The 23,425-nt window shown below is 47.0% G+C and overlaps 6 protein-coding genes across 9 annotated transcripts; 3 read left to right on the top strand and 3 right to left on the bottom strand.

Moving 5' to 3' along the window:
* Positions 1-257: 257 nt before the first annotated feature.
* Positions 258-5,108, top strand: LOC117586965 (cell division cycle 5-like protein). 2 transcript variants are annotated; one of them, XM_034277338.1, is made up of 5 exons: positions 258-396; positions 453-718; positions 782-2,220; positions 2,281-2,993; positions 4,859-5,108. In XM_034277338.1, exons 1-4 carry the CDS (start codon positions 352-354, stop codon positions 2,982-2,984), a joined length of 2,454 nt encoding a protein of 817 aa, XP_034133229.1. In that variant the 5' UTR covers positions 258-351; the 3' UTR covers positions 2,985-2,993; positions 4,859-5,108. The 2 variants fall into 2 exon arrangements, with proteins under 2 accessions (XP_034133229.1, XP_034133230.1); XM_034277339.1 differs by lacking the exon at positions 4,859-5,108 and adding an exon at positions 3,535-3,778.
* Positions 3,066-3,498, bottom strand: LOC117586967 (RING-box protein 1B). Its single transcript, XM_034277342.1, has one exon. The coding sequence runs from the start codon at positions 3,454-3,456 to the stop codon at positions 3,085-3,087; it is 372 nt and encodes a 123-aa protein (XP_034133233.1). The 5' UTR covers positions 3,457-3,498; the 3' UTR covers positions 3,066-3,084.
* Positions 3,724-4,874, bottom strand: LOC117586966 (nuclease C1-like). Of its 2 annotated transcripts, none has more exons than XM_034277341.1 (2): positions 4,585-4,874; positions 3,724-4,511 (listed from the first exon to the last, which is right to left on the bottom strand). In XM_034277341.1, exons 1-2 carry the CDS (start codon positions 4,741-4,743, stop codon positions 3,774-3,776), a joined length of 897 nt encoding a protein of 298 aa, XP_034133232.1. In that variant the 5' UTR covers positions 4,744-4,874; the 3' UTR covers positions 3,724-3,773. The 2 variants fall into 2 exon arrangements, with proteins under 2 accessions (XP_034133232.1, XP_034133231.1); XM_034277340.1 differs by having other exon boundaries at positions 3,724-4,538; positions 4,585-4,870.
* Positions 5,109-6,561: 1,453 nt separating the features above from the next.
* Positions 6,562-11,271, bottom strand: LOC117587229 (tyrosine-protein phosphatase non-receptor type 4). The gene is made up of 9 exons (XM_034277792.1): positions 10,773-11,271; positions 10,212-10,319; positions 10,059-10,151; positions 9,861-10,002; positions 8,944-9,799; positions 8,197-8,876; positions 7,508-8,132; positions 7,278-7,455; positions 6,562-7,207 (listed from the first exon to the last, which is right to left on the bottom strand). Exons 1-9 carry the CDS (start codon positions 10,926-10,928, stop codon positions 7,118-7,120), a joined length of 2,928 nt encoding a protein of 975 aa, XP_034133683.1. The 5' UTR covers positions 10,929-11,271; the 3' UTR covers positions 6,562-7,117.
* A 5,096-nt stretch (positions 11,272-16,367) lies between these two features.
* Positions 16,368-20,625, top strand: LOC117587232 (G-protein coupled receptor Mth). Of its 2 annotated transcripts, XM_034277802.1 has the most exons (8): positions 16,372-16,594; positions 18,200-18,709; positions 18,775-18,931; positions 18,999-19,175; positions 19,239-19,668; positions 19,734-19,928; positions 20,004-20,058; positions 20,312-20,625. In XM_034277802.1, exons 2-7 carry the CDS (start codon positions 18,215-18,217, stop codon positions 20,056-20,058), a joined length of 1,509 nt encoding a protein of 502 aa, XP_034133693.1. In that variant the 5' UTR covers positions 16,372-16,594; positions 18,200-18,214; the 3' UTR covers positions 20,312-20,625. The 2 variants fall into 2 exon arrangements, with proteins under 2 accessions (XP_034133692.1, XP_034133693.1); XM_034277801.1 differs by lacking the exon at positions 20,004-20,058 and having other exon boundaries at positions 16,368-16,594.
* A 50-nt stretch (positions 20,626-20,675) lies between these two features.
* LOC117587235 (odorant receptor 94b-like) lies at positions 20,676-23,060 on the top strand. Its single transcript, XM_034277805.1, has 5 exons — positions 20,676-21,113; positions 21,175-21,373; positions 21,425-21,692; positions 21,769-21,970; positions 22,029-23,060. The coding sequence occupies exons 1-5, from the start codon at positions 20,703-20,705 to the stop codon at positions 22,245-22,247; spliced, it is 1,299 nt and encodes a 432-aa protein (XP_034133696.1). The 5' UTR covers positions 20,676-20,702; the 3' UTR covers positions 22,248-23,060.
* Positions 23,061-23,425: the final 365 nt, after the last annotated feature.

Raw genomic sequence — 23,425 nt, 5'->3', positions numbered from 1 at the left:
TGTGTAGTAGTAATGTCATAAAGTCATAAGTTATACCAGCCAATAAAAAGGAGTATTTATATTCCGAAAAATTGATTCTTCAATCGGATTATATTATTGTTTCAGTGGTGAAAGTCTTTTCAAGCTAGTAATATCAAATATAACACCAAAATCCAGGAATCTGATTTAAAACTATGGTATATTTACGGTATATTTTTAAAATGAGAGCGTATATTTTGGTATATTTATGAGGGTCTGACGGTATATTTGATAGATAGTCCCGCGGTCACACTGCTCCTTGCCGCCGAAAAAATCGCAAAATTTTTGTAAAATTTCCATTTATTCGTGTTAATATTAATATAAGAATACAAAATGCCGCGTATTATGATCAAGGGCGGTGTGTGGCGCAACACGGAGGTAAGTGGGAGCCAATTCTCGCAACTCTTTTCACTGTTTTCCACGTTTTCTGGCAGGATGAGATCCTCAAGGCGGCTGTCATGAAATATGGCAAGAACCAATGGAGTCGAATTGCCTCGTTGTTGCACCGCAAGTCGGCCAAGCAGTGCAAGGCCAGGTGGTACGAGTGGCTGGATCCAAGCATCAAGAAAACCGAATGGTCGCGCGAGGAAGACGAAAAGCTACTGCATCTGGCCAAGCTGATGCCCACACAATGGCGCACAATTGCGCCCATTATAGGACGCACTGCGGCCCAGTGCCTGGAGCGTTACGAGTTCTTGCTGTAAGTGCACATATTGCCAAGTATATTTCGTTGCTGACTTGTCTCATTATTTGTCTTATTCAGCGATCAGGCACAGCGCAAGGAGGATGGCGAGGACACAATGGACGACCCGCGCAAACTGAAGCCGGGCGAAATAGATCCCAACCCAGAGACAAAGCCGGCACGGCCCGATCCTAAAGACATGGACGAGGACGAGCTGGAAATGCTGTCCGAGGCTCGGGCCCGTCTGGCCAACACCCAGGGCAAGAAGGCCAAGCGCAAGGCGCGCGAGAAGCAGCTGGAGGAGGCCCGCCGCCTGGCCACGCTCCAGAAGAGGCGCGAGCTGCGCGCAGCTGGCATCGGAAGTGGCAACCGAAAACGCATCAAGGGCATCGACTACAACGCAGAGATCCCCTTCGAAAAGCGGCCGGCGCTTGGATTTTATGACACGGCAGAGGAGCATCTGCAGAAGAACGAGCCGGACTTCAACAAGATGCGGCAGCAGGACCTCGACGGAGAGCTGCGCTCGGAGAAGGAGGAGCGCGAGCGGAAGAAGGACAAGTCGAAGCTCAAGCAGCGCAAGGAGAACGAGGTGCCCACCGCCATGCTGCAGAACATGGAGCCGGAGCGCAAGCGATCCAAGCTGGTGCTGCCCACCCCCCAGATCTCCGACATGGAGCTGCAGCAGGTGGTGAAGCTTGGGCGCGCCAGTGAGATGGCAAAGGAGATAGCGGGTGAGAGTGGCATCGAGACGACCGATGCCCTCTTGGCGGACTACTCCATCACACCGCAGGTGGCTGCCACGCCCAGGACTCCGGCCCCCTATACGGACCGCATCATGCAGGAGGCCCAGAACATGATGGCCCTCACCCACACGGAGACCCCGCTCAAAGGTGGCCTCAACACGCCTCTTCACGAATCCGACTTTTCCGGCGTCCTGCCCAAGGCTGCCTCCATTGCCACCCCCAACACGGTCATTGCCACGCCCTTCCGCACTCAACGCGAGGGCGGAGGGGCTGCCACACCAGGTAGCTTCCTCACCCCATCCTCGGGGGCCCTGGTGCCGGTGAAGCCTGGAGCCCCAGGGGTCCCCACACCGGCCTATGTCCGGGATAAGCTGAGCATCAACCCCGAGGAGAGCATGGGCGTGACCGAGACGCCGGCTCTCTTCAAGAACTACCAGAAGCAACTGAAGTCCACCCTGCGGGAGGGGCTCTCCACGCTGCCGACTCCGCGCAACGACTACGAGATAGTGGTGCCCGAGCAGGAGGACAGCGAGGCGATGGACACTAGCACAGAGCCCGCCATCGAGGACCAGGCCGATGTCGATGCTCGCCTTCTGGCCGAGCAGGAGGCGAAGCGAAAGCGCGAGCTCGAGAAGCGCTCCCAGGTGATCCAGCGCAGCCTGCCACGACCTACAGAGGTCAACACGAAGATCCTGCGACCGCAGTCCGAGAAGCAGAACCTCACCGAGCAACAGCAGGCCGAGGAGCTGATCAAGCACGAGATGATCACCATGCAGCGTATGTAGAGCGTCTCCTTGGAATCATACGCAGACGGTTTTATCTTGTTTCTCTTTCCAGTGTACGACTCTGTCAGGGATCCTGTGCCGGGACAGTCGCAGCACAAGTTGGAGCAGCTGCAGAGCTACTTTAAGGCGAACCCCTACGAGGAGATCTCGCAGCAGGAGCTGGCCAAGGCCAAGAAAATGCTCTGCGAAGAGATGGAGGTGGTCAAGGAGCGCATGGCACACGGCGAGCTGCCCCTGAATGTATACGCCCAGGTGTGGCAAGAGTGCCTGGGACAGGTGCTCTACCTGCCCTCCCAGCACCGCTACACGCGCGCCAGTCTGGCGAGTAAGAAGGATCGTCTGGAGTCGGCGGAGAAGCGGCTCGAACAGAACCGTCGCCACATGGGCAAGGAGGCCAAGCGCTGCGGCAAGATCGAGAAGAAGCTGAAGATCCTAACTGGCGGCTATCAGGCCCGTGCCCAGGTGCTCATCAAGCAGCTGCACGACACCTACTCCCAGATTGACCTGAACTCCATTTCACTGTCGACATTCCGCTTCCTCGGCGAGCAGGAGGCCATTGCCGTTCCGCGGCGCCTCGAATCGCTGCAGGACGATGTGCGACGACAAATGGACCGAGAAAAGGAGCTGCAGCAGAAGTACGCCAGCCTGATCGAGGAGCGTGATGCGCTCTACAACGAGATCGAGCAGATCACCGGAGTGAGGCCCACGGCACAACAGCTCCTGGGCCCCGACCATCAACCGGAGATCCAGGCCTAAGCTCAGAAGGTAAACAAATGGAAAGTCGTATCTAATTTTGTTTTTTTACTCTCAAATACAACCCCTGTGTGTGTGTGTGTGTGGGACCCAATTCTTTGGCTTAGCGACCGTATTTCTGGTAAACCCATTCCTTGTTGTCCAGAGGGCACACGAGGCGCGTCTTCAGCCAGCGAGAGATGCAGTGGTAGTGGAAGGCGTGATTGCACTCGCCCCAGGCCACGGTGCACAGGTCCTTGTTGGCGTTGGGATCCGCCTGGCACTCGATGCACAGATTCATGATGTGGTTGCGGCAGATCGCGCAGTTGTCCACGGCCACATCCCAGGACCAGAGGGCATAGGCCACCCACTTGTTCACCACGAATCGATAATTCTTTGGCTTCTGTGTGCCGCTGCCGGAGGCCTCGTCGTCGTTGAGCTCCTCCAACTCATGGAAGTCCTCGCTTTTTTCAATTTCATCCACCTGATCGGACATTTTTCAAAATTAATTTCCTTTACTTGTTTCCAAAATGTCTAAAAATTTCAATTGTGTTTCTGTTTTTTTGTATGCCAGAAAAATGTCTGTTTAGCTTCGCCAACGATTCGGAACTGATTGAGCAATTGTGTGTAACCGACTCAAATATGGCCTACTAGCACTTTACACTTTCATTGAAAAAAGGACTGAAAAACTAAAAGAGAGTCTCGCCTATAACTAACCGATTTTCTAAAAGATATACATTCTTCTGTCGTATAAAATTATATGTGCAGTGCTGAGTGTCCCAACCCAAACATTTAATTAAATTGAAACTACATTTAAATTGGCTCGGACACGCTGGCGTGGGTAAAATCTATCTCAATGTTGTCCATGTTCAAAGCCACCTTTGGTGACTGGAGACCCTTGCCGAATCGCAGCCCGGCCTGTGTCTCTACGTCCTGGATGCATACACGATAATCGCACAGCTCGCCAACTGATTCGGTCTCTTCATTGCGTAGGATAAAAGCCTCCATAGAAGGCTCTTCGTCTGACTGCTCCACGATCAACACCTTGAAGTAGTGCGACGGCACAGGTATCGCATTATTTCCACATTCTATGTACTCCTGCCAATACTGCTCGCGGCCATTGGTTTTAGGCATGAAAATGGGACCCGTGTAGGCATACACAGATCCGCACTCCTGCACCAGCAACGACACATAACGCTCCAGCTCCTGCCACATCGGATGCTTGAAGACCGTGCCAATTGCTGCTGAGTTGGCCTTTCGCGGCACAAACACATCTTCGTATCGGGAGAGCTGCTGGTCCTCGACCGGCAGCGAGTCGGCGCAAAAATGCTCGCACAGCCACGAGGCGCTGTTTGTTGCGCTGCCTCGCGACATTATGTAGTCGCGGTGCACCAGCAAGTTTGCGGAGCTAGGTAAACCGTATTTGAGCAAATCGAGAATGTTCGCACCGGGCTGCTCCAACGGCTTCGGTACGAAATATTTAAATAAAGTTGACATCAGCAGCTGGCTTATCTTGTCCTTCAGCCCGAGCGGGCGACTCCACAGTCGCGCCTCGTGATCAGTGGGGAAGGTGGACAGCTGTTGAGGGTGCAGGTTGCTGATCACTTCACTTCACTTCACTTACCACAGGATACAGCTTCTGGCGAATGTTATACAAATACGGATCCCGGTTGATCGCTTCGTATAGATTCTTGATAGATATCTGCTGCTGCATGAAAGCACCGAACACAAAGCCCGTGGTTCCAAAGAAAACGTACTTGGCAATATTACGTGGTTCTGTCATGGGGTTTGTGTTATAATTGTTAACCAATTAATAATAATATTAATATTAATTTCAAAAGCTCTTATTAACCGTCGAATATTTCCGAAAATATTTAATTTTCTAACTGTATTTCTAGATGAAGGTTGTATTGGATTATGCGATGGAATATATTGAAAAAGCAAGGACTACTATGCAGAAAAAGCAAGGACTACTTTGGAGAAAACTGTGCCACTACAAATCTGGAGTACGAGTTCTCTATCAAAGTGTCCGATTTCCCATCTGACAGTGGGCAGGTTAAGATTAACATAACATTTCTATGTAAGATGTATTTTGCCGATTTGTATACCAATAAAAAAATTAGCATACTTTTGCGGTGGGTATATTAATGTTTGAAGTATCTTTTGGGGGCTGGGTTGATTGTGAAAAGTGCTGCATACTTCCAGGCGGGCGAGATCACTTTTACAAAATAGCTCAAAGCAGCCATATCCTGCAGTCCTTGAGGTCCTTGGTGGATTCAAACGATACAGGAGAGTCTCCCTCTCACGAGGAGGCGTGGCATGTCCTGATCCGATAGGAAACGGCCGAGTTAGGGCGTTGTGTGGTTTTTAAGCCAAAAACATCCTTAAAATGGCATTATCCTTAATGTCCTTCCATCCGTAGTGATCGTACGCGATCGGAAATATTTTTCCGATCACGAGGAAGTGTGGCATGTCCTGATCCGACAGGAAACGGCCGAGTTAGGGCGTTGTGTGGTTTTTAAGCCAAAAACATCCTTAAAATGGCATTATCCTTAATGTCCTTCCATCCGAAGTGATCGTAAGCGATCGGATATATTGTTCCGATCACGAAGAGGTATGGCATGTTCTGATCCGACAGGAAACAGGCGAGTTATAGCGTTATATGAATTCTATACAAAAACATCCTTAAAATGGCATTATCCTTAATTTCCTTACATCCGAAGTGATCGTAAACGATCGGAAATATTGTTCCGCTCACGAGGAGGTGCGGCATGTCCCGATCGGCCAACAAATAAAGGATCAAACAACAAAACAAATCTGCCCTGTTTTTGTTGTCATCCGATGTTGTACATCGAACATTTTCTTGTTGTACAACAACCACTTCGTTTGCACAGGGGCGCTCCCAATTTCACAACGGCCACTTCTGGGACTAAAATAACGTAGTTCGAGAAATGACCGCTTAGATTTGGGTCGCCACTGTGTAAAAAAAAATCTGGAAAATGCTTCGCTCAAATGTAAATTTTCAGACCGAGTACCAGGCCAACAGAAATCAGCAGAAAGTATGTGGTTTTTACTTTTTGCACTGTGTCAAAAGCTGGAGGCTATAAAACCCAAATTAATTTTTTCAGTCACTAAGTAACTAAAAGTATGCTACAAGATTTTAAATTATGAAATTGCACACCAAAAACAGATTTTATTGTTTTCTCCTTTGCTTATGGGCCAATCAGGATGTGTCATACCTTTTCGCAATCAGGACAATTTCCCCGATCCTTTTCAATCAGTTTCGCTTCAAGGACGTCAAGGATTAAGGTTATAATTTCTATATCGCCATTTCTCAACCGATTTAGACGTGATACGAGTCATCGTGAGCGGAGGAATCTTCCGCATCAAATGAATCTATCAACGACCACAAGGACTGCAGGATGTGTCTGTTTTCAGTTATGTTGTAATCAAAATCCATGCAAGCGTGCACCCCAAAAGTATGTCACTCTACAAAATAAATAATAAATCCACCCACCCCAAAAGTATGCCATGGTATCCCTCCACCGAAAGAATAACTTATACCTCTTTTAATTACATATTTTATTTAATTGTTGATGTGTTGTTTTACCATAAATACATTTATTGATTTGGTGCTAAAATACTAACAGTTTTCTTCTCTTTTTTTGTCTATCATATACATATATATCTTTTTATATATTTTATCTGTTTCTGTTCCTGGTTGCGGTAGCGTAGTGTAAATAAATTTGCCATCCACATCGCTTTGTTTGTATACGTCGATAGGTAGTTGGTTCACTTCGTTCACCATCTTGTGGTGTTGCTTTGTAAAATTTAGAATTGTTTTCCATGCATCACTTGCAGCATGTGGTATAGAGAGGAATATACATATATGTATACGGTTTTTCTTGAATATCTTATGTACGGATTTACGGAGTGGATAATACAATATATAGAGACGCGATCGAGTCGGTAATAATAATAATGATATACAATCAGTTTTAATCATATGTCTACGGGTACTAACAGTAAGATAGATTTACGTGTAGGTGTAGGTTGGTGTAGTCGGGGCATGTAAAGCGGAAGATTGTAGATTGAGTAAATAGATAGATTGTCCAACTCCAACTTTGCGGGGATGCAGTGTACTTCAATCCTAGTCCCTAGTCATCATCGTCGTGGATAGCCGCACTGCTGCGCGACATCTTCATGTAGGCGGCACAAATGCATTCGCACACAAATCGATATTGACTCTGAAATGAAAGCAGCACATTAGCAATACACTTTGAGACGAGTCAATCTGCACTCTCTTGATGCACTTACCACATTCTGGACCATGCAGGCACGCTGATCGCGCATGGTGCGCACAATGTCCAGGGGATAGACGGGCTCACGGGACTCCATCAGGGCCAGCGCCGTGTCCATCAGTATAAGCACACCAGTGCGTCCGATGCCCGCTGAGCAGTGGACAATCACAGGGGGATTGGCGGCACTGATGCACCTGCAAAAAAGGATTAGTTCTCGAGGAATCACCTAGCGTATGGACTACTCACTGATGCACACTGGTGGAGACGGGTGTCTCATCCTCTGGGGTGGCTCCATTGCTGGCCGCACACTTGCGCTCCCTCATCAGTCCGCCGTTCTCGTCGTCGCCAGCATCTGCGTCCATCAGTCGCACCTGCTTCAGGCTCTCCTCGATCTCCTGCAGCAGGGTGCGGTTCCTCGCGGCACGCACTCTTTCGGTGAACTCCAGGAAGAGATTGGGGTCGGAGGGAACGCAGTGGTCCGGCCAGGCCAGGTACTGCATGTGATGTATGTGCCGCTGCTCGTGCTTGTCCTTCAGCACAAACTCCCGAAAGACGAAGCTGCCCGTCTCGTCCGGTTTCTCGCTGAGGCAACGCACCGAGAAGCCTTCGGCCAGCTGCAGCTCCTCACCGGTGACGGGCCAGTACTGATGGCACTTCTGGCGCCCCGCCTCCATCACCGTGGTGAGCATTACCAGCAGGTGGCTGCTCTCCTGCTGCACCATGCGCCAGAAATCGGTTGTGGTGCTGGCCAGCGGTCCCTGGGTGGCAATATATCGGTTGACCGCTCCTCCCGGTATCTCCATGTTCACGTAGTTGGCGTTGATGTAGTCGCCGGTCAGGGAGTTCACCAGCGACACTCTCGTGCAGTCATCTGAAATGGAACTCATTCAATTAGGAACAGATCTGCTAGGGATTGCGAAGATTGTGCGGCTTACATGGCGATATGTCGCGGTACCGATTCTTGGCTGCGTTGGCCGCTTTACGTGCTTCGGTGATGGCCAGATCGGGATTCTTGCGATACATGAGCTCGTATTGGGCGAGCAGGGCGCCAGAAGCCAGGCCGTCGCTGAGCAGCAGAAGGCTCTGGGTGAACAGGGCGTCGCCATCGAGCAGGTTCAAGTGCGAGCCGATTTCATCGCTCTCCGGCACATACTGATACAGCGGCTCCTCCTCCATTAGCAGCGGAGCCGAGCGTTGGGGCCGCACTGTGAGCAAGAGCTCGCCGCTGGACTGGTGGCGGCAGTCTCGGATCATGGACACCACCTGCTCGTGCCGCAGACCGTGGACATCGCGGCCATTGATCATGAGCACCTCGTCGCCCTCGCAGACACGTGGCGTACAACGATCCGCGGGCGTGTGCGGCACCACCTTGGACACCTGCACGGGCAGGCTGAGATCCACGCCGCCCTTCACATTGAAGCCGTAGCGACCCTGCTCGTCCGCCAGCAGGCGGATGGTGATCAGATCACTGCCGCTATCGGGCTGGCCCTGGCCCACTGCATCCGCTATGGTGGTGGGCAGCAGCAGGGGACTGTGCTGGCCCGAGCTGTAGGCGGGCGGCATGGGTGAGGGTGCCTCGAAGCGACGGCTGCACTGCTCAATGAATCCGACATCGCTGCAGAGATACAAAAATACAAATTATAATCCAAGCTGCAGGCGGGAGCAGAGCTCACTGGACTCACAGTTGAATGTCGTATTCGTCGCTCTGCTGCTCCCAGGCCTTGCGCGGCATGGAGTCGGCCTCCTTGGAGGTGACCTTGTTGTCATGGGGACGGCTCGTCTTCGTGATGGTCAGAATGGTGGATGCGGACGGTTTGCCATTGTGCTGCGAGGCAGCGCTCTCGGAGCCACCGCTGCCGCCGCTATGCATGAGGGGAGTGCCTCCCGAGGAGCTTGTGCCACCAGCTGCTCCGCCTCCGGCCAGCAGCCTTTTGCTGGGCGATCGCACAAATGCCTTGTGAATGCGGCCGCGCTGTTTGGACTCCTGCACCGCCTGGAGCTCCGTGCGGCCCGAGTAGTAGAACTTGCTGCCGAGGCTGATGTTGAGGAAGCGCGAGAGGCGGTGCGGCCGCTTCAGCCGGAAGAAGCTGTGATGCTCCACGCACGATTTCCACAGGGCCTTGGCGTGCTTGTGGCTAATCATCCCGAATCCCAGCAGCGTGTCGTAGTTCTCGCTGGGCTCGCGTCGCAGCTGAATGAAGAAGTCCTTGCGCTTGAACGACACCTTCACCATCTTGCTCCACGAGAATGTGTTCACCCGAAGCGCATGCTGGAAGACCAGCAGCCCGACAGCCGACACGCCCAGCTGCAGATCCTTGCCGCTCGAGTCGGTGGCCTTGTGCAGATCAATGCCGTACAGTTCCAGCCGCTTGCCATGCTCCAGATAGTTGTACTCGGCATCCGCTGGCAGTTGGCCCCGATGCAGCTTGTGCAGCTCGCTCACCTTCCGCTCTGCCTCTGGTGTTTGCTCTGAGAGCAGCTGCAGTCCATTCAAATATCCCACCTGATGTTCTGCGGCATTGAAGTCGCCCAGCTCGGCTAAAGAAATGCACAAGAAGGATTAGATGAGATCACAGACAAACGGTAAAGGGGAACTCACATTGCACTGTGTAGCTGGCAAGCAGGCACTGGGTGTTGCTGGAGCATGGCAATTTGCCCAGCAGAATGTTTCGCTTGATCTGCAGATAGAACTGGTAGCGTGTAAACTCCTCCTGCAAGCGGCTGGGATCGCTTACAAAGAACTGCAAAGGAGTTATCATGGATATACAAATACATATTCAGGATTTATTGTCTTTACCTTAACTCTAAACTCTAATAATGGAACGGCATCGTTGTCGAGCGTGACGCTGCTGCATTGCTTCTTGAACTGCTTCTGGGCATCCACCCATCTCTGAAAAACGGGAATCAAAATTAGACTCAACTGGAGATTTAGAGGAGGTCTCATACATACCACAACATCCCCTGGTTTCTGTGGAAACAAGAGACCAAAGTAATCCCTTTCGGATAGTTCGAGATATTGAAAGACCTGTTCCAATAGTTCAGAGCCTTTCGCACGTTTCTAAAATGAAGAAATTGTTTAATTTGTCTTCTTCCTCTAAGCTGCACTTTCTTTGGTCTCTTAGAGACAATTAAAGTGATTAAACGACTGAAATTTAGTTGCAACTCGATAGACAGATTTCATTTGGGGCTTAATTTCCCATTTTTAACCACCAAAACCATCAACTGGAGAAAGAGAAAACCTCGGAACGGAGATGGAAAAACAACAACAATGCGGACAAGTGCGTGTCTAGGTATGTGGGAAGGGGAGCGGAGAGAGTAGATGGAGATGGAGATGTGAGGTGCTTGCCACACAATGAAAGTGAGTCTCGTCTCAAGTGCAGATGCCAAAAAAATGAAAACGACAAAAATGAATAATCAATGAATGATGATTACAGCAACTTTCTTTGTGTTTGCAAATAATTATGCGCATAGCTAATGGATCGCCTGCAGCATGGACGGACTCGGGACTCACCTCGAGCCGAAAGGTGTGCGTGATGTCATCTAGGAACAGGACTGTGACGCATTGCTGCCGTTGCTGTTGGTTCTTCTTGTCGCGCGCCAGTTCGCTGCTGCCTCCGCGTAGACGAAAGTTCCTGCTCAAATTGCTCAAACGGAAGCGCTCAAACATGTCCGACCATGTCCATGCTGTCCTCCGGGGTTTTAGTTGCTTTATGTGGTAGGCTGGGCGATTGCTTCTGGCTGACGTCTCCGCTCTGTTTGCTTGGATGGCGCTCTGAATGAAGGGGAGAGAGACTGACTCCTTATGGCAGTGGCTGTTATGGGGGTTCCGTTCCTCTCCTGGCTCGGCTTCTTGTTTATTCGATAAATTGGCAAGAATATGTATGTTTGTTTGTTTTTAGTAAACTCCTCTTCCTGCTCCTCCTCCTTTCTTCTCCTGCTGCTATATTTTTGGATGGATCTCTGATTGACTGTTGGATGGTTGTTGTTGCTGGTGTTCTTCTTCTGCTGAGCTGCAAAAAGAGAGAAACAAAATTGAGTTGATGAAATTGCCGAGTTGCTTCCGTTCTGTCTATTGTTTGTTTGCTTTACTTGTACATCAACAATCAGTGCTTCATCTCTATGTTACTCTCCTCTCTGTGGCATATTTCCACGTAGAACAGAAGTCGTCACTTCACACTTGCGACAAGTGGCTGGGTGACTAATTCTTCATTGTTTCTTGAAGCCCAGCACTCCGCTTCCCTGCTCGGCTACCTACGACCAGAGTAGTGCGCCTTTCCATTTCCAGCTTTTACTCGAGGCCCGTAAGCAGGCCAAGAATAACTGTTGTCAAACTCGTAGATAAGGCACCACCACAACACCCACTTTTAGATACAGATACTAGTAAACAAACTCACACACACACCTTACTCCATTCATTGTTGGCTAGTCGGAGAAGCTCCCACCAAGCACTCAGCTCTCTTTGGCTGAAAATCGTCTTTGCAAATGATTGATGTGGCATGTAATTGGCTTAAATGCTACAAAAATACCCACAGATACACGTTTAGCCATAGCTATGGTATTGTTTGTCTTCGTCTTTTTACCTTTTAACCTTCTTCTGTTCTGTTTTTTGTGTATTAACTAGGTTATATGCACGCTGCTGCTGCTGCTGCTGCTGCTTTTGTTGTGCTTCTCTCTGGGGCGGACACTCCAACGCGAATGATAAATGATGGAAAAAATAAATCGGAAACAGAGCTTTGTTCCCCCTCTTCTCGTTTGTGGGTTGTTGCCAGGTAATTATCGCCTAGTGGTTAACTACTGACTAAGTTCCCTTGAGTCAGTTCGCTAGGAACAGAAAGCCTCCACCCACACGGAAAGGAAATGCGTTTACGAATCGTTCTAGCAAGTGTCCGCTCAGTGGGAGTCTTCACTGTACACATTTACGATCCTTTGTTCTTGAGAATTAAAATAAAAATTTCTTGGCGTGATGGATTCTTCCCAACAATAGATACGATATTTTTGTAGTCTGTTCTATAAAAACAAACTGCTTCCGGGGCTGTGTTCGAGTCAATACTAGATGGCATGGATATGTATGGGAACTGGGGGAACTATGGGCAGAGGCGTAACTAGAACTAGTGGAAAAGTGTGGGCTTTATCATTGACATGGGTATAATTTATATCGTGGAACAACAAAGCACTGAACCACAAACTGAATCACAAATGGGTAATAAATAAATGGGGCTTAAGATCCGAGCACAAGGGTACCTCTACTTCTCTCTCTCTCTCGATCCATTATCTCCGCTCCCCCGAATCGTTATCAGTAGCAATCATTAGCGCAAACATGCCGCCATGCAAATTTGTAAGGCACACATAGTACCCATGACATTATGGAGAAAGGGGCATCGAATGGGAGGGGCCCTTGGGGTCGATAATATAAGTTCTTTTGCCTGTCAACAGGTTGGCAAAAGTACAACAAATATGATTATTATAATAAACAAATGAAAGGTTGCGTCATTCTGTGACGCCCTCGGGAGGCAGACAGACCCGCGGGAACGTCCCTCGTACTCGTATTCATATTCGTACAACAACTGCCGCCCCTCACCACGCTGCTGGGTGCCATATTTGTGCGGAAGCCATAGGCCAGGCCAGGCCCGGTCCGGCTGTGGCGATCAACCATTGTGGTCGGTCGGGTCTGTAGCCTCTCTATTTATGGCCAATGCAGGTTGTCCAAATGGGAGGAGGGGAAGCGTCAGTCAGTCAGTCAGTCTGTCCAGCACTCGCTTCTCAATTACGTTTTTGGTTTCATTATGAAACTGAAATCGAAATGGACTACACCAAGAGCTGTGGGAGCTGCGGCGAATGGGGGGCATATGGATGCACTGTCTCAATGGGGGGCGGGGAAACTCTTCTCTTTCGGTTCGTTGACCGAGTTTCGGCTTGAAATTATCATTCATGCCAATATTTGCACACGTACGAGGGCTTTTGTTTGCGAGTGTGTGTTTGTATGTATTTTATGTTGATTTCGCTTGCTCTTTGCTCTTTCTTTTCCTCTTCCGCTGTCGCTGTCCCTCTGGCCTACTGGGATTGCTCGCATTGAGGGCAGCTTCCGCTTCTCTCTTTCTTTGTTCGTCACAACAGAGAGCTATCGCGGGCCAAACCAGTCAAGAGATCTAGCCAAGGCAGCACTTTTGCAGCGGTACTTGAGATTCGACTTGAGATTGAAGCTTCGCCTTCGAGTGCTTATCTCTCATGGTTACTCAATCCCCTCCAAAGCACAACAAAACTCTCCTCTTCTCTTCTCGTTGGTTGACAAGGGCAATGGGCACAAAGCCTATCTCCCCCATCCATCCATGGTGAGGTAATGAAAACCGCAGACAGACGACGTTGAACTTCTAAGGAAACGAAATATGAGAAACTGCAAAGCCACAAGAAAAACCAACAACACAGAAAAGCGGGGAGTGGAGTGGTGGCGGACATGGGTACCAGAGGACAACCAGCAGATGTCACTCAATTTCAATTACAATCTTTGGTCTAATCGGAGAGAGAGATGGATGCAGGAGGAGCTTTCAACGCGCCTGGCAACCCCCATCAAAGTCAAATTAGAGAAAAATTGAATTCCCTGCCAGACCAGGTGGTCCTGTGGGCCAGGAGTGGCGGAGGGAAGGAGCAAATGGAGCAGTGGCGCGCAACCCTCTCTGAAATTACTTTTAAAATTGAACAATTTCATTAGGGCTTCTCCCCCTTACGGGCGATAGATAGCTACCGGGGGGGATTACAGGGGCTCTTTCGATTGATTTTCTCTCGTGCCAGGGACGCATCAATTACATTGGAATGGCATTAATTATCGTCTATATATGCATTTGTTTGGTTTTTTTTTTGTTTCTTTTACCGCTATGCGTCAGGGTTGCCATGTGTGCACATCGTCCATATATTAGGTTGGTGGGAAAAGGGTGTGGGTCATGTTGGGCTTAGTCCGAGGGGCCGCTTATCGTTGTTTGCCTTTTAATTTTTATTGCTTCTGCCCCCGGCCGTCGCTGCCATCGAAAGTGCGCAGCGCAACCCCGTGTGTGTTTGTTCAACATTCAACATTCTTCTTATGCTATTTTCGTGTCCATATTTCACATGCAACACACACACAAACGCACACACATATAAACGCACACACAGCCCCCAGTCTGCAGTCCCAGGCACAGGCACAGGCACGGACCCAGACCCAGCCCCAGCCCGGGCGACGATGGCACAAATTGTACATAAACGTAATCACTTTTTACACACAATTCACACTAATTTCTTCCATTGCTGACATCTGCATTTCCTTTTTTTAATCACTTTTCTTACACCATACACAGTAATTTCTCGCGGTGTATACTCTCAGCTGATTGTGCCCTTTCTACCACTTTACGCTATTCTAATTCTTCGCCTTTCCTCTTTCGATTGCGCTTACAGAGATGGGGGAGCGGCTTAGAGGTTGCCACTAATTGAAGAATGTGTAAACACACAATAAATGATTAATTGCACAAGACACAACACAAGAAACTGGGAGAACACATCACATCACATCACATGGCAGGCATCTCACTCGGATCAGCGGCCTTTTGTCGCTTCCTTCATTGCACTGCGTTCCGAGGCTTATGCTGCGGCTCTTCTCCATGTGTGCGTGCGTGTTGGTGGAAGGCAGATTAGCGAGAAGGTAGGGCAGGTAGGTACTTATCTGGGTAGCACAGAAATTATTCATACCTTCTATCGCACAAATTGAGCTGGTTTAACTGCCGTGTAGAAGTCAAGCTCCCACAACCTTACCTCCTCTTTAATGCACCTTGTGTTTTATCTCGCTCGCACGCACGAGTCAGGAAGATGCTGCTCTGAGTAGGCGGCATATGCCATATGCGGGCCTGCAATGGTGTGCGTGTGCGTGTGTGTGTCGTGCATGCGTTTGCGAGTGCAAAAGGAAGAGGGAATTATAATAATAATTATCAGAAAGGGGCGACAAGGGCAGGGACGTTGATGCTGCTGTGCTGCCTGCCGCCTGCGGCTGAAAGATAAGGCAGCAGCACAGGCAGCGACAACAACAAGATGTCTCTCGCTTGCCCCCCTCTCACACTCTCTGGCACTCTTTTCCTCGTTATGGGTCTCCCGACTGCGTTTTTGCTGCATTTGACTTCTCACCAACAAGAATATATTTATACACATGGACAGTATGCAAGTATATGCATGTGTTTATTTCCTTTTAACAAAAGGTTGAATATGTTTTACACACAACCGAACAGCGAAGGGGACGGGGGTCACAACATAGAACACCAACGCACTCTCACATACACGCCGCTCGTAGAAACTAAACAAAAAAACTAAACAACTCACTGCATATACTCACAAATCAAAATATTATATATCAATATTATATTTAATATTATTGTATTTGTTTTACTTTTTCTTGCACAAAACGGATAAAAACGAAAAACCAAACCGAAACGAACTCAACCAGTGTGACCGTGGGATTATCGATAAAACATACCGACAGACCCTCGGAAATATACCCTTGCATTTTTTAAATATACCGTAAAATATACCGTAGTCTTAAATCAGATTCCTCGATTTTGATGATCTATTTGATATTACTAGCTAGTTAGAAATCTCCGAGCTAAAACAATAGTTTTATACGATTTATCAATCAATTCTCCATAAGAGTGGCTAGCGGAAAAGAGAGAAACTGCTTGTGGGACATTTGTATTTATATACATACTATATTATTAAATATACCTGACCTCGTAAATATCGATAAGATATAATGACAGACCCTCGGAAATATACCCTAGTATTTTAAAAATATACCGTAAATATAATGATGTTATTTGTAAAACGATACAAGTTTGTAACGCGCCATACTTAAGTTTCTCTTTTTCTTTTAAACATTTTCATGCAGTGGTGAATTTTGTTGTATCTGCATACAGCTAAATACAGTCAAATACATTTAGAGAAAATACAGTGAAACCGGCTTATAAACACCATATATACGTATAGTACCGGCACCCGATGGCGAGCACGAGCAGCGCAAAAATGAGTCCTACTATTGTAAATATCGAATAGTCCGTCAGGTAAAGTACTGAATTTGAACGATCTTTCGTGGCATCTTACAGCCCTGCCTTTTTGCCGCCTCGTCTCCCCCCCAACCGCCGATGTAAGGACCACCGTAGGACGCGAAACAAGTTTGAAATCCAGCTTTAAATGAAATGCGATCTGTGAAGGGCGCGTTATCGTGCTTCAGTCTTCATTTCTGACGCGAACGTGACCCACGCGATGCATTGGGAGCTTGGACCAGGAAATTAATGCCGCTTTACACATATGTACTTATGAATGTCTGTACGTGCTCGTATAGTATACACATATATAATTGGAACTCCGCTTTCTGTATACCATTTCGGGACAATGTATTTTTGAAAATTACGATGGCTCTGCGTTTCGTTCAAATTCGGTTCTTATCCCAAAAAAGGATTGTAATGATTGCATGAAAACAATATAAAATAAATAATAACAAGAATATTGCATTTTGATACAACACATAAAAAATGTTAAAATAGGAGCTAAAAAATGTTAATTAAAAAAAAGGTTTAAATAATTATAGAAACTAATCGTTAGTGAAGATATGTTGTTGCTATTGGTATTAATAATTTATTTTTGTATTTTTTGTATTAATTTGCTTGTACTTCTCCAAAAGTTTTCAGTGTACTTCTTTCGGTTATTTTTTGCTCGAGAACTCATTTAACTCATTGTACAAATTGACAAAGCATGCGCATACAATGCACAAACAGAAACACAAGCTGAGGCAAACGAACTCATCAAAAAACGAGAAGGCACAACTTTTATACCCGGTACTCAGTACCTCAATCTTAGCGGTTTTATTTAAATTTTAAATCTTTTCTTCATCTGTCATCTACATCTATCTACATCCCTTCTCACGCCAACCCGCTCTTTTAGCTCGCCCCCTTCCCTATATAATGGTGTTTTTAGTTTTCTCTTATCTTCATTGTGGTTGTGGGAGATTTTCGGCCTTTGTAAGGGCGGGGCTCATTTTTGAAATACGCTTGTAACTTGAAAAAATGCTTGAATGTTTTTTAAGAACGTAGTGAAAGTCGCCAAATGAACGGTATACACTGGAAACAAATTTTTGATTATCAAACAAGCAAAAATGTTACTGAAGACTCCCCTTCCCTATCCAGCGACAATTCCTGTATAGCGATAATAGCTTTATTATTCATCGTAGAGTTCTTTGGATTTCCTTATCGGCATTGTTGACATGCTCTTTGACCAATAAACCAATCATCAATGCAATGTGAATCACATTGGGAGCAAGGCTATCGGGACACTGAGGGATTTTAAGTGGACCTTTGGGAAGGGCATAAAGTACAACCTCTCGCTGTGCTCTTGAATATTCATGTTGAGTAAATTCCAACATTATAGCACAGGACGCGGGATGCTGATCTCTCTGTCTGTTGCAACCCCTTTTGGGTTGCAATGTGAACCAATAAATGTATAATTGAAACAACAAAATTTCTGATAAAATGCCACATGTCCCAGAAATGTATATACATTTATCGCATGCAGTATGTACATATATGATGTATACAAGATATATAAGATATATAAATGGAAAAGCACATGCAACGGCTTGCAGTTTATTCTTGAGTGTGTCGAGAAGGAGTCCCCGTTGAAGTACAGTCGGTTCAAATGTTAATATTCCAGAGAATATTGTATAAAAACAAGATACAAACACGCACAGAATTCAGTGGGCGGTATGAAATGCATACATATGTATTTTCCCACAGAAGATGCCCCAAAATGATGTATACACATTTTGACTGTCTACTGTCTCCGTGATATAGGTCATTAAGTTGTCCAAGTATTCGTGTTACTATCTTACTTTGTGCACTCTTTGATAAAATAAAATATTGATCTTCTCACTTGCAGATTCTCTGAATTAAAATGCTAAAGTTATTCTACATTGCTGGTCTTATTCTGCTGGATGCAGCGATATTTTCTGGAACAGAGATCGAGACCATGCCCTGCGACTTCTTCGACACGGTTAACGTGACGGGGAGCCAGCGGCTGGTCAATGGTTCTTGTCTGTACCAGGATCTGCTCATTCCGAGTGAGCTTATGGCTGAATATACCTACACTGTACTGCCGGACGGCACCAGGGAGCCGGCGGAGACCCATCTGCGTGGTTGCGTTTGCAAGCTAAGGACGTGTCTCCGTTTCTGCTGCCACCACTCTCAATTGATGGGCAATGGGCAGTGCAGTGGCAGCGTCGATCTGACCCGACTTAATCCATACGTGAACGTGACACTGCAAAATGGAACGGTGTTCAGGGGACACTTCCAGAAGGAGTTTATCCTTCAGAGCGATCTCCCGAAGCCCTGCAATGAAATGTACTCGCTCAACGATCGAGAGGAGACGGATCAGTACACAGTGTTTGAGGTTTGGACCCCACCATACCGCGACCCCCATTTCCCGCGAAGCCTAATGCCAGTGATCTTCCTTAGAATGGGTCCTTGCTCCGATCCTACGACAATGTCACGATGAGCAAGCGGGACTACTGCCTCCAACCGGAACACTTTAAAGAGGGCGAGACGGCGTCCCTACGGATAGTTGCCCACAATTGCGCGATCAAGTCGGGTGACAAGACGGGCCAAACCTTTGGTGAGCGAGAGCACTGTAACGATCCGCTCCGATCTTTAACTGAAAATATTTGTTTTGCCATCCTCAGTGTTAATTTGTAGCCTCGTGTGCCTCTCCTCAACGATCATCGTCTATCGCTGTCTGAAAAAGCTTCGGAATCTCCATGGAAATTGTTTCGTTTGCTGTCTTATCTGCCTCTTTATGGGTTACCTTTTCCTGCTGCTGGACTTGTGGGAGCTGACGAATAACTTTTGCGCTACAGCAGGTATACTGCCCGATCGGATATTAGATCAAAACGTAACTCTCTCTCACTCTCTCTCTACGATAGGATACACCGGCTACTACTTCGTGATGTCCACCTTTCTGTGGCTGTCTGTCATCAGTTGGGATCTACGTTCCTCGTTAGGCAGCAGTCAGGGAGCTTCCTATCAGTCGAAGTACTTGTTCCTTTTGTACAGCATCTATGCCTGGGGAATGGCATTCATCTTTACGGCCGTCATTTACTTGGTGGACCATCTAGTGGAGGATAATCCTGAGAATGAGCCCTGGATGCCTGGCGTAACTTACTACAGCTGTTGGATCAAGACTCATGACTGGTCGGCCATGCTATACCTCTATGGGCCTATGTTAATTGTGATCATTTTCAATTCGACAATGTTCATTCTCACAGCCATTGAAATTATTGCAGTGAAACGCCAACTGCAGGTCGTTGTCGATCGCCAGGAGAGAAAGCAGAAACATAACTCTGACAAGCAGACGTAAGAATATTGCTTGCAAGCGATGGTTACAGGCATCATCAAGTATCCTCTCTGTCCACTCACAGCTATGGCCTATTTCTGCGACTCTTCATAATCATGGGCGTGAATTGGAGCCTGGAGATAGTCTCCTACTTGGTGCAGAACCACGAGTTTTGGAAGAGAGTCCTTCGGGTCGCCGATTACTTTAACTGGTCGCTGGGCATAATCATCTTCTGCCTGTTCGTGACGAAGCTCAGTGTTTTGAAGTTGTTCAAGAAAGGGTAAGCGATTTTTGCTCATTCTGTGTTCAGCTGGGGAAAATAATCGGGTTTCATCATGAAAATATCTCTGTTAAGTAATGACGATTGTTCCGAGGAAGAGGTCTCACTCGAAGAGACGCAACGGCTATAGGTAAAGCGACTGATTATCCTCTCAATTTGTTTGGTGTTGGTTTAACTACTAAAACTTATTGTTTAGATCTCTAAGCATGGTTAAGGTTCCCCCTTTCTAGCTGTAGCTTTAGTAACTTACAGGTCTGAGCTCTGCTAATCCATTTGCTAACTTTTCTCTGTCTCGCTTTTAAGCATGGTTTTTCTTGTCTTGTTGCAATGTTTTCGCACTTTGAAAACTGTCCGATTTCTCTAACGTTTGTTCTCTCTCCTAGATATCAGTCAAGGAACATAAGAAGTGTCGTAAGCATGAAATCTCATGGGAGTCGCAATACGACTGCAGCTAAGAAACTGCCGAGGGATACCTTAAGCTCGCAGGCCTCTACCCAGATTTAGATAGCACCCAAAGGTGCTCTAGGTGCTGATCTACTTAAGACTTAATATATATTAGTTACCAACTAATACTAATATGACTGTTTGCATAAGATTTATTTCTGTGTGATCTTCTAGTGGAATAATTTTATTTTTCCAACATTTACACGAAAAAGTCAGGGTGCTAAAAGCTCCGATTAAAAGCGATTTTATACTACTTGGCAGGATGGCATTTACTTGGCACTTACTTTACTTTCCCCATCCCACCAGGAAGTTTATTCCCCCTCTAATTAGATGGTGCTGGAATGTCACGCCTTCTTCACGCAATGCCTGACAGTGACCGCGTCGACCTACATAAGTATGTATAAAAGGATTCTCCCAGGCGGAAGACAAACCCATTGCGAAATGGAAAGGCTACGCGAACTTACTCAGCGGATCAGACCGTCGGATGTGGATGAGGGCCGCATTGGATCCATCGAGCTGAATGTGTGGCTCGCCCAGTCGGCGGGACTCCCCCTCTCTGGACTGAAGCCGGAGTCGAGGGCACAGAGAATCCGCATTCTCGTCGTCAGTGGAGTGGTGCTGCCGTTACTCTTCTGCTATGTGCTCTTGGAGATCTATGATCTGGTGCTCAATTGGGACGATGTGGATATCATGACACAGAATGTTGTAATGACATTGACCCATTTGGGCTACTGGTTCAAGGTAAGCAATTGCTGCAGCCTGCTGCTGCAACAGTAATCCCCATCCATTAGATGTCCGATAGGTGCTCAACACATTCTACTACTACGAGGACATCCGGCAGGTAGTTGCCACACTGAAACACCTCACTAGAACCTGCATTTTGTCTCCCCAGCAAAAGGAGATCTTCCATCGGCTGGAAGTGGAGAACAAGTTTGTGTGTCTCTTTTACTTCTGCCTGGTGGTATTCTCCTCCACGCTTGCTATGGTCATGATGCTGATTGGTAAGAGATTCCAGTCCATTCCTAATCACTTTATAACCTAACCCTATGCAGTGCCGGATGATATGGCCGGAAAGCGCTTTCCATATCGCGTCCATATGCCCCACTTTCTGCCTCCCAACGTTCAACATTTGTACATGGGGCTGAGCATCATCTGGCTATCGTGCGGCATTCCGACCATCGACAACGTCAACGTGGTGTTCATGAATCAGATATGCATGCACCTCAAGATCCTCAACTTGGCCTTCGATGACCTGCAGCTCCAAGAGGATCCCAACAGCTGGATGGTGTCCATTGTCAAGTATCACTGCGTCGTAATCAAGTAATGGCATCCATTAGCCAAATGTCCATACATCTTTGTCTGCTGCAAGTTCATGGTTCCCTTTATTCACTTTCAGCTTGCGTCAGCAACTGGAGCAGATGTACCGCCTTCCCGTCATGTTTCAGCTTGTGTCGTCGCTGCTGGTCTTTGCCATGACCGTTTTCCAGGCGCTTGTGGGCGATGGTTCCGGCAGCTCCGTGCTCATCTACTTTCTCTTCAGCGGCGTCTTCTGTCAAATATTCCTCTACTGCTGGTTCGGCAACGAGGTCTTTGAGCAGGTCCCCACGGTAAAGATTTCTATAGCTGCAGGTTGCTTAATTCTCCTTATTTCTGCAGAGCAAAACCCTAACAACCACAGCCTTTGGCTGCAATTGGCATGAATTAGATGCTGAGTTGAAGCGGACGTTGCTCATCTTCATGATCAATGCGGATCGACCGCTCCTCTTCACCGCCGGCGGCTTCATGGGCCTCACCCTGACGAGCTTCGCCAATATCCTGAGCAAGTCCTATTCGATTGTGGCAGTGCTTCGTCAGATGTATGGCGGGGCCCATTAAATGGCTATCAAAATAAACCACTTACATGCAGGGACGTCAAGCGGGGAATCACTTAGCCCCACTTGGAACATTAATTTGATTATGGGATGTCCTCACACATTACCACACTGCCACATGATTACTATTATTTGGTACTTACTTCCTTGAGGTATGGCAAGGTATATCTATCTTTCCATCACCAGGGTTTTACCTTACATCTTATTATCCAGTAACTGGGTATCACATAGTCCTGAGCAGGTACATGTCGGTGTTTTTTCTTACAGGTTGTATCAGTCTTATAAAGTGTATTTTCTCCACTCTTGTTGGAATTATAAATTTGAATAGCTGTAATGGAAGCCAGAAATGTATATAATCAACCATTGAACCGTGCTTCAATCAATGGGTCAAGTTGTTTCTCTCTTTAAAGGGGTATTCCTTTTGAGAATGGGAATGCTTAATGGGAACCTTAAATGCACTACCAATTCCGGAACAAAATCGAAAGTGTATGGAAGATGAAGAATTTACTCTAAAAATTATTATAATCTAAAAAATACATGCACTGTTTTAATATTAATAACAAATATTATAATCTTTAGAGTTTTAAAAGTCTGAGATGAGGTAATCCCTCAAATTGATGGCAGCACCATCTGTTGGCGTTTACATGAAGTCGACCCAAAAAAAGCTCCTAGAATCTATGTAAAATGTATGTAAACTCTATGCAGACTGCCCCTTACACTCAACTGTTACCCGTAAGCTTTCAACTGTACTTTGAGATTTTCTACATAAATGTTGCCGCTGTAAATCGAAATCGCAAGAAGCCAGAAAAACACAGAAAGCACCCAGCATTCGTTTCGTTTAACGCCTAACATTATTTTACTTCACTTAACAGGGTATCCGCCGATAAACGTTCATGAATTTAACATTGGTTGGTTCATTGAATTTAACGATTCCATTAACATATATATGTTAACGGATCGGTAGAGAGCGCTAGTTTTTGAATTTAAACACAACTTAAGCTGCTATCTCAACAAAATAATGCAATAACCAACCTTTTAGTGGAAATGTTCTCTAATGTCAGAGCTCTTGCTATCTGCTGTACGGACGGACGCTCATTTGCGGGGGTTTAATGTCTCTGCTAAAAAAATACATTGCTCGTTTATCTGCCGTTTAACGCGGAGTCTTGTAAGCGCGTATCTATG

This window comes from Drosophila guanche, unplaced genomic scaffold, assembly GCF_900245975.1.
Source record: "Drosophila guanche unplaced genomic scaffold, DGUA_6, whole genome shotgun sequence".
Lineage (NCBI taxonomy): Eukaryota > Metazoa > Arthropoda > Insecta > Diptera > Drosophilidae > Drosophila > Drosophila guanche.
The sequence above is the reverse complement of the archived record's forward strand: the minus strand, read 5'-3'. Positions and strand labels throughout refer to the sequence as shown.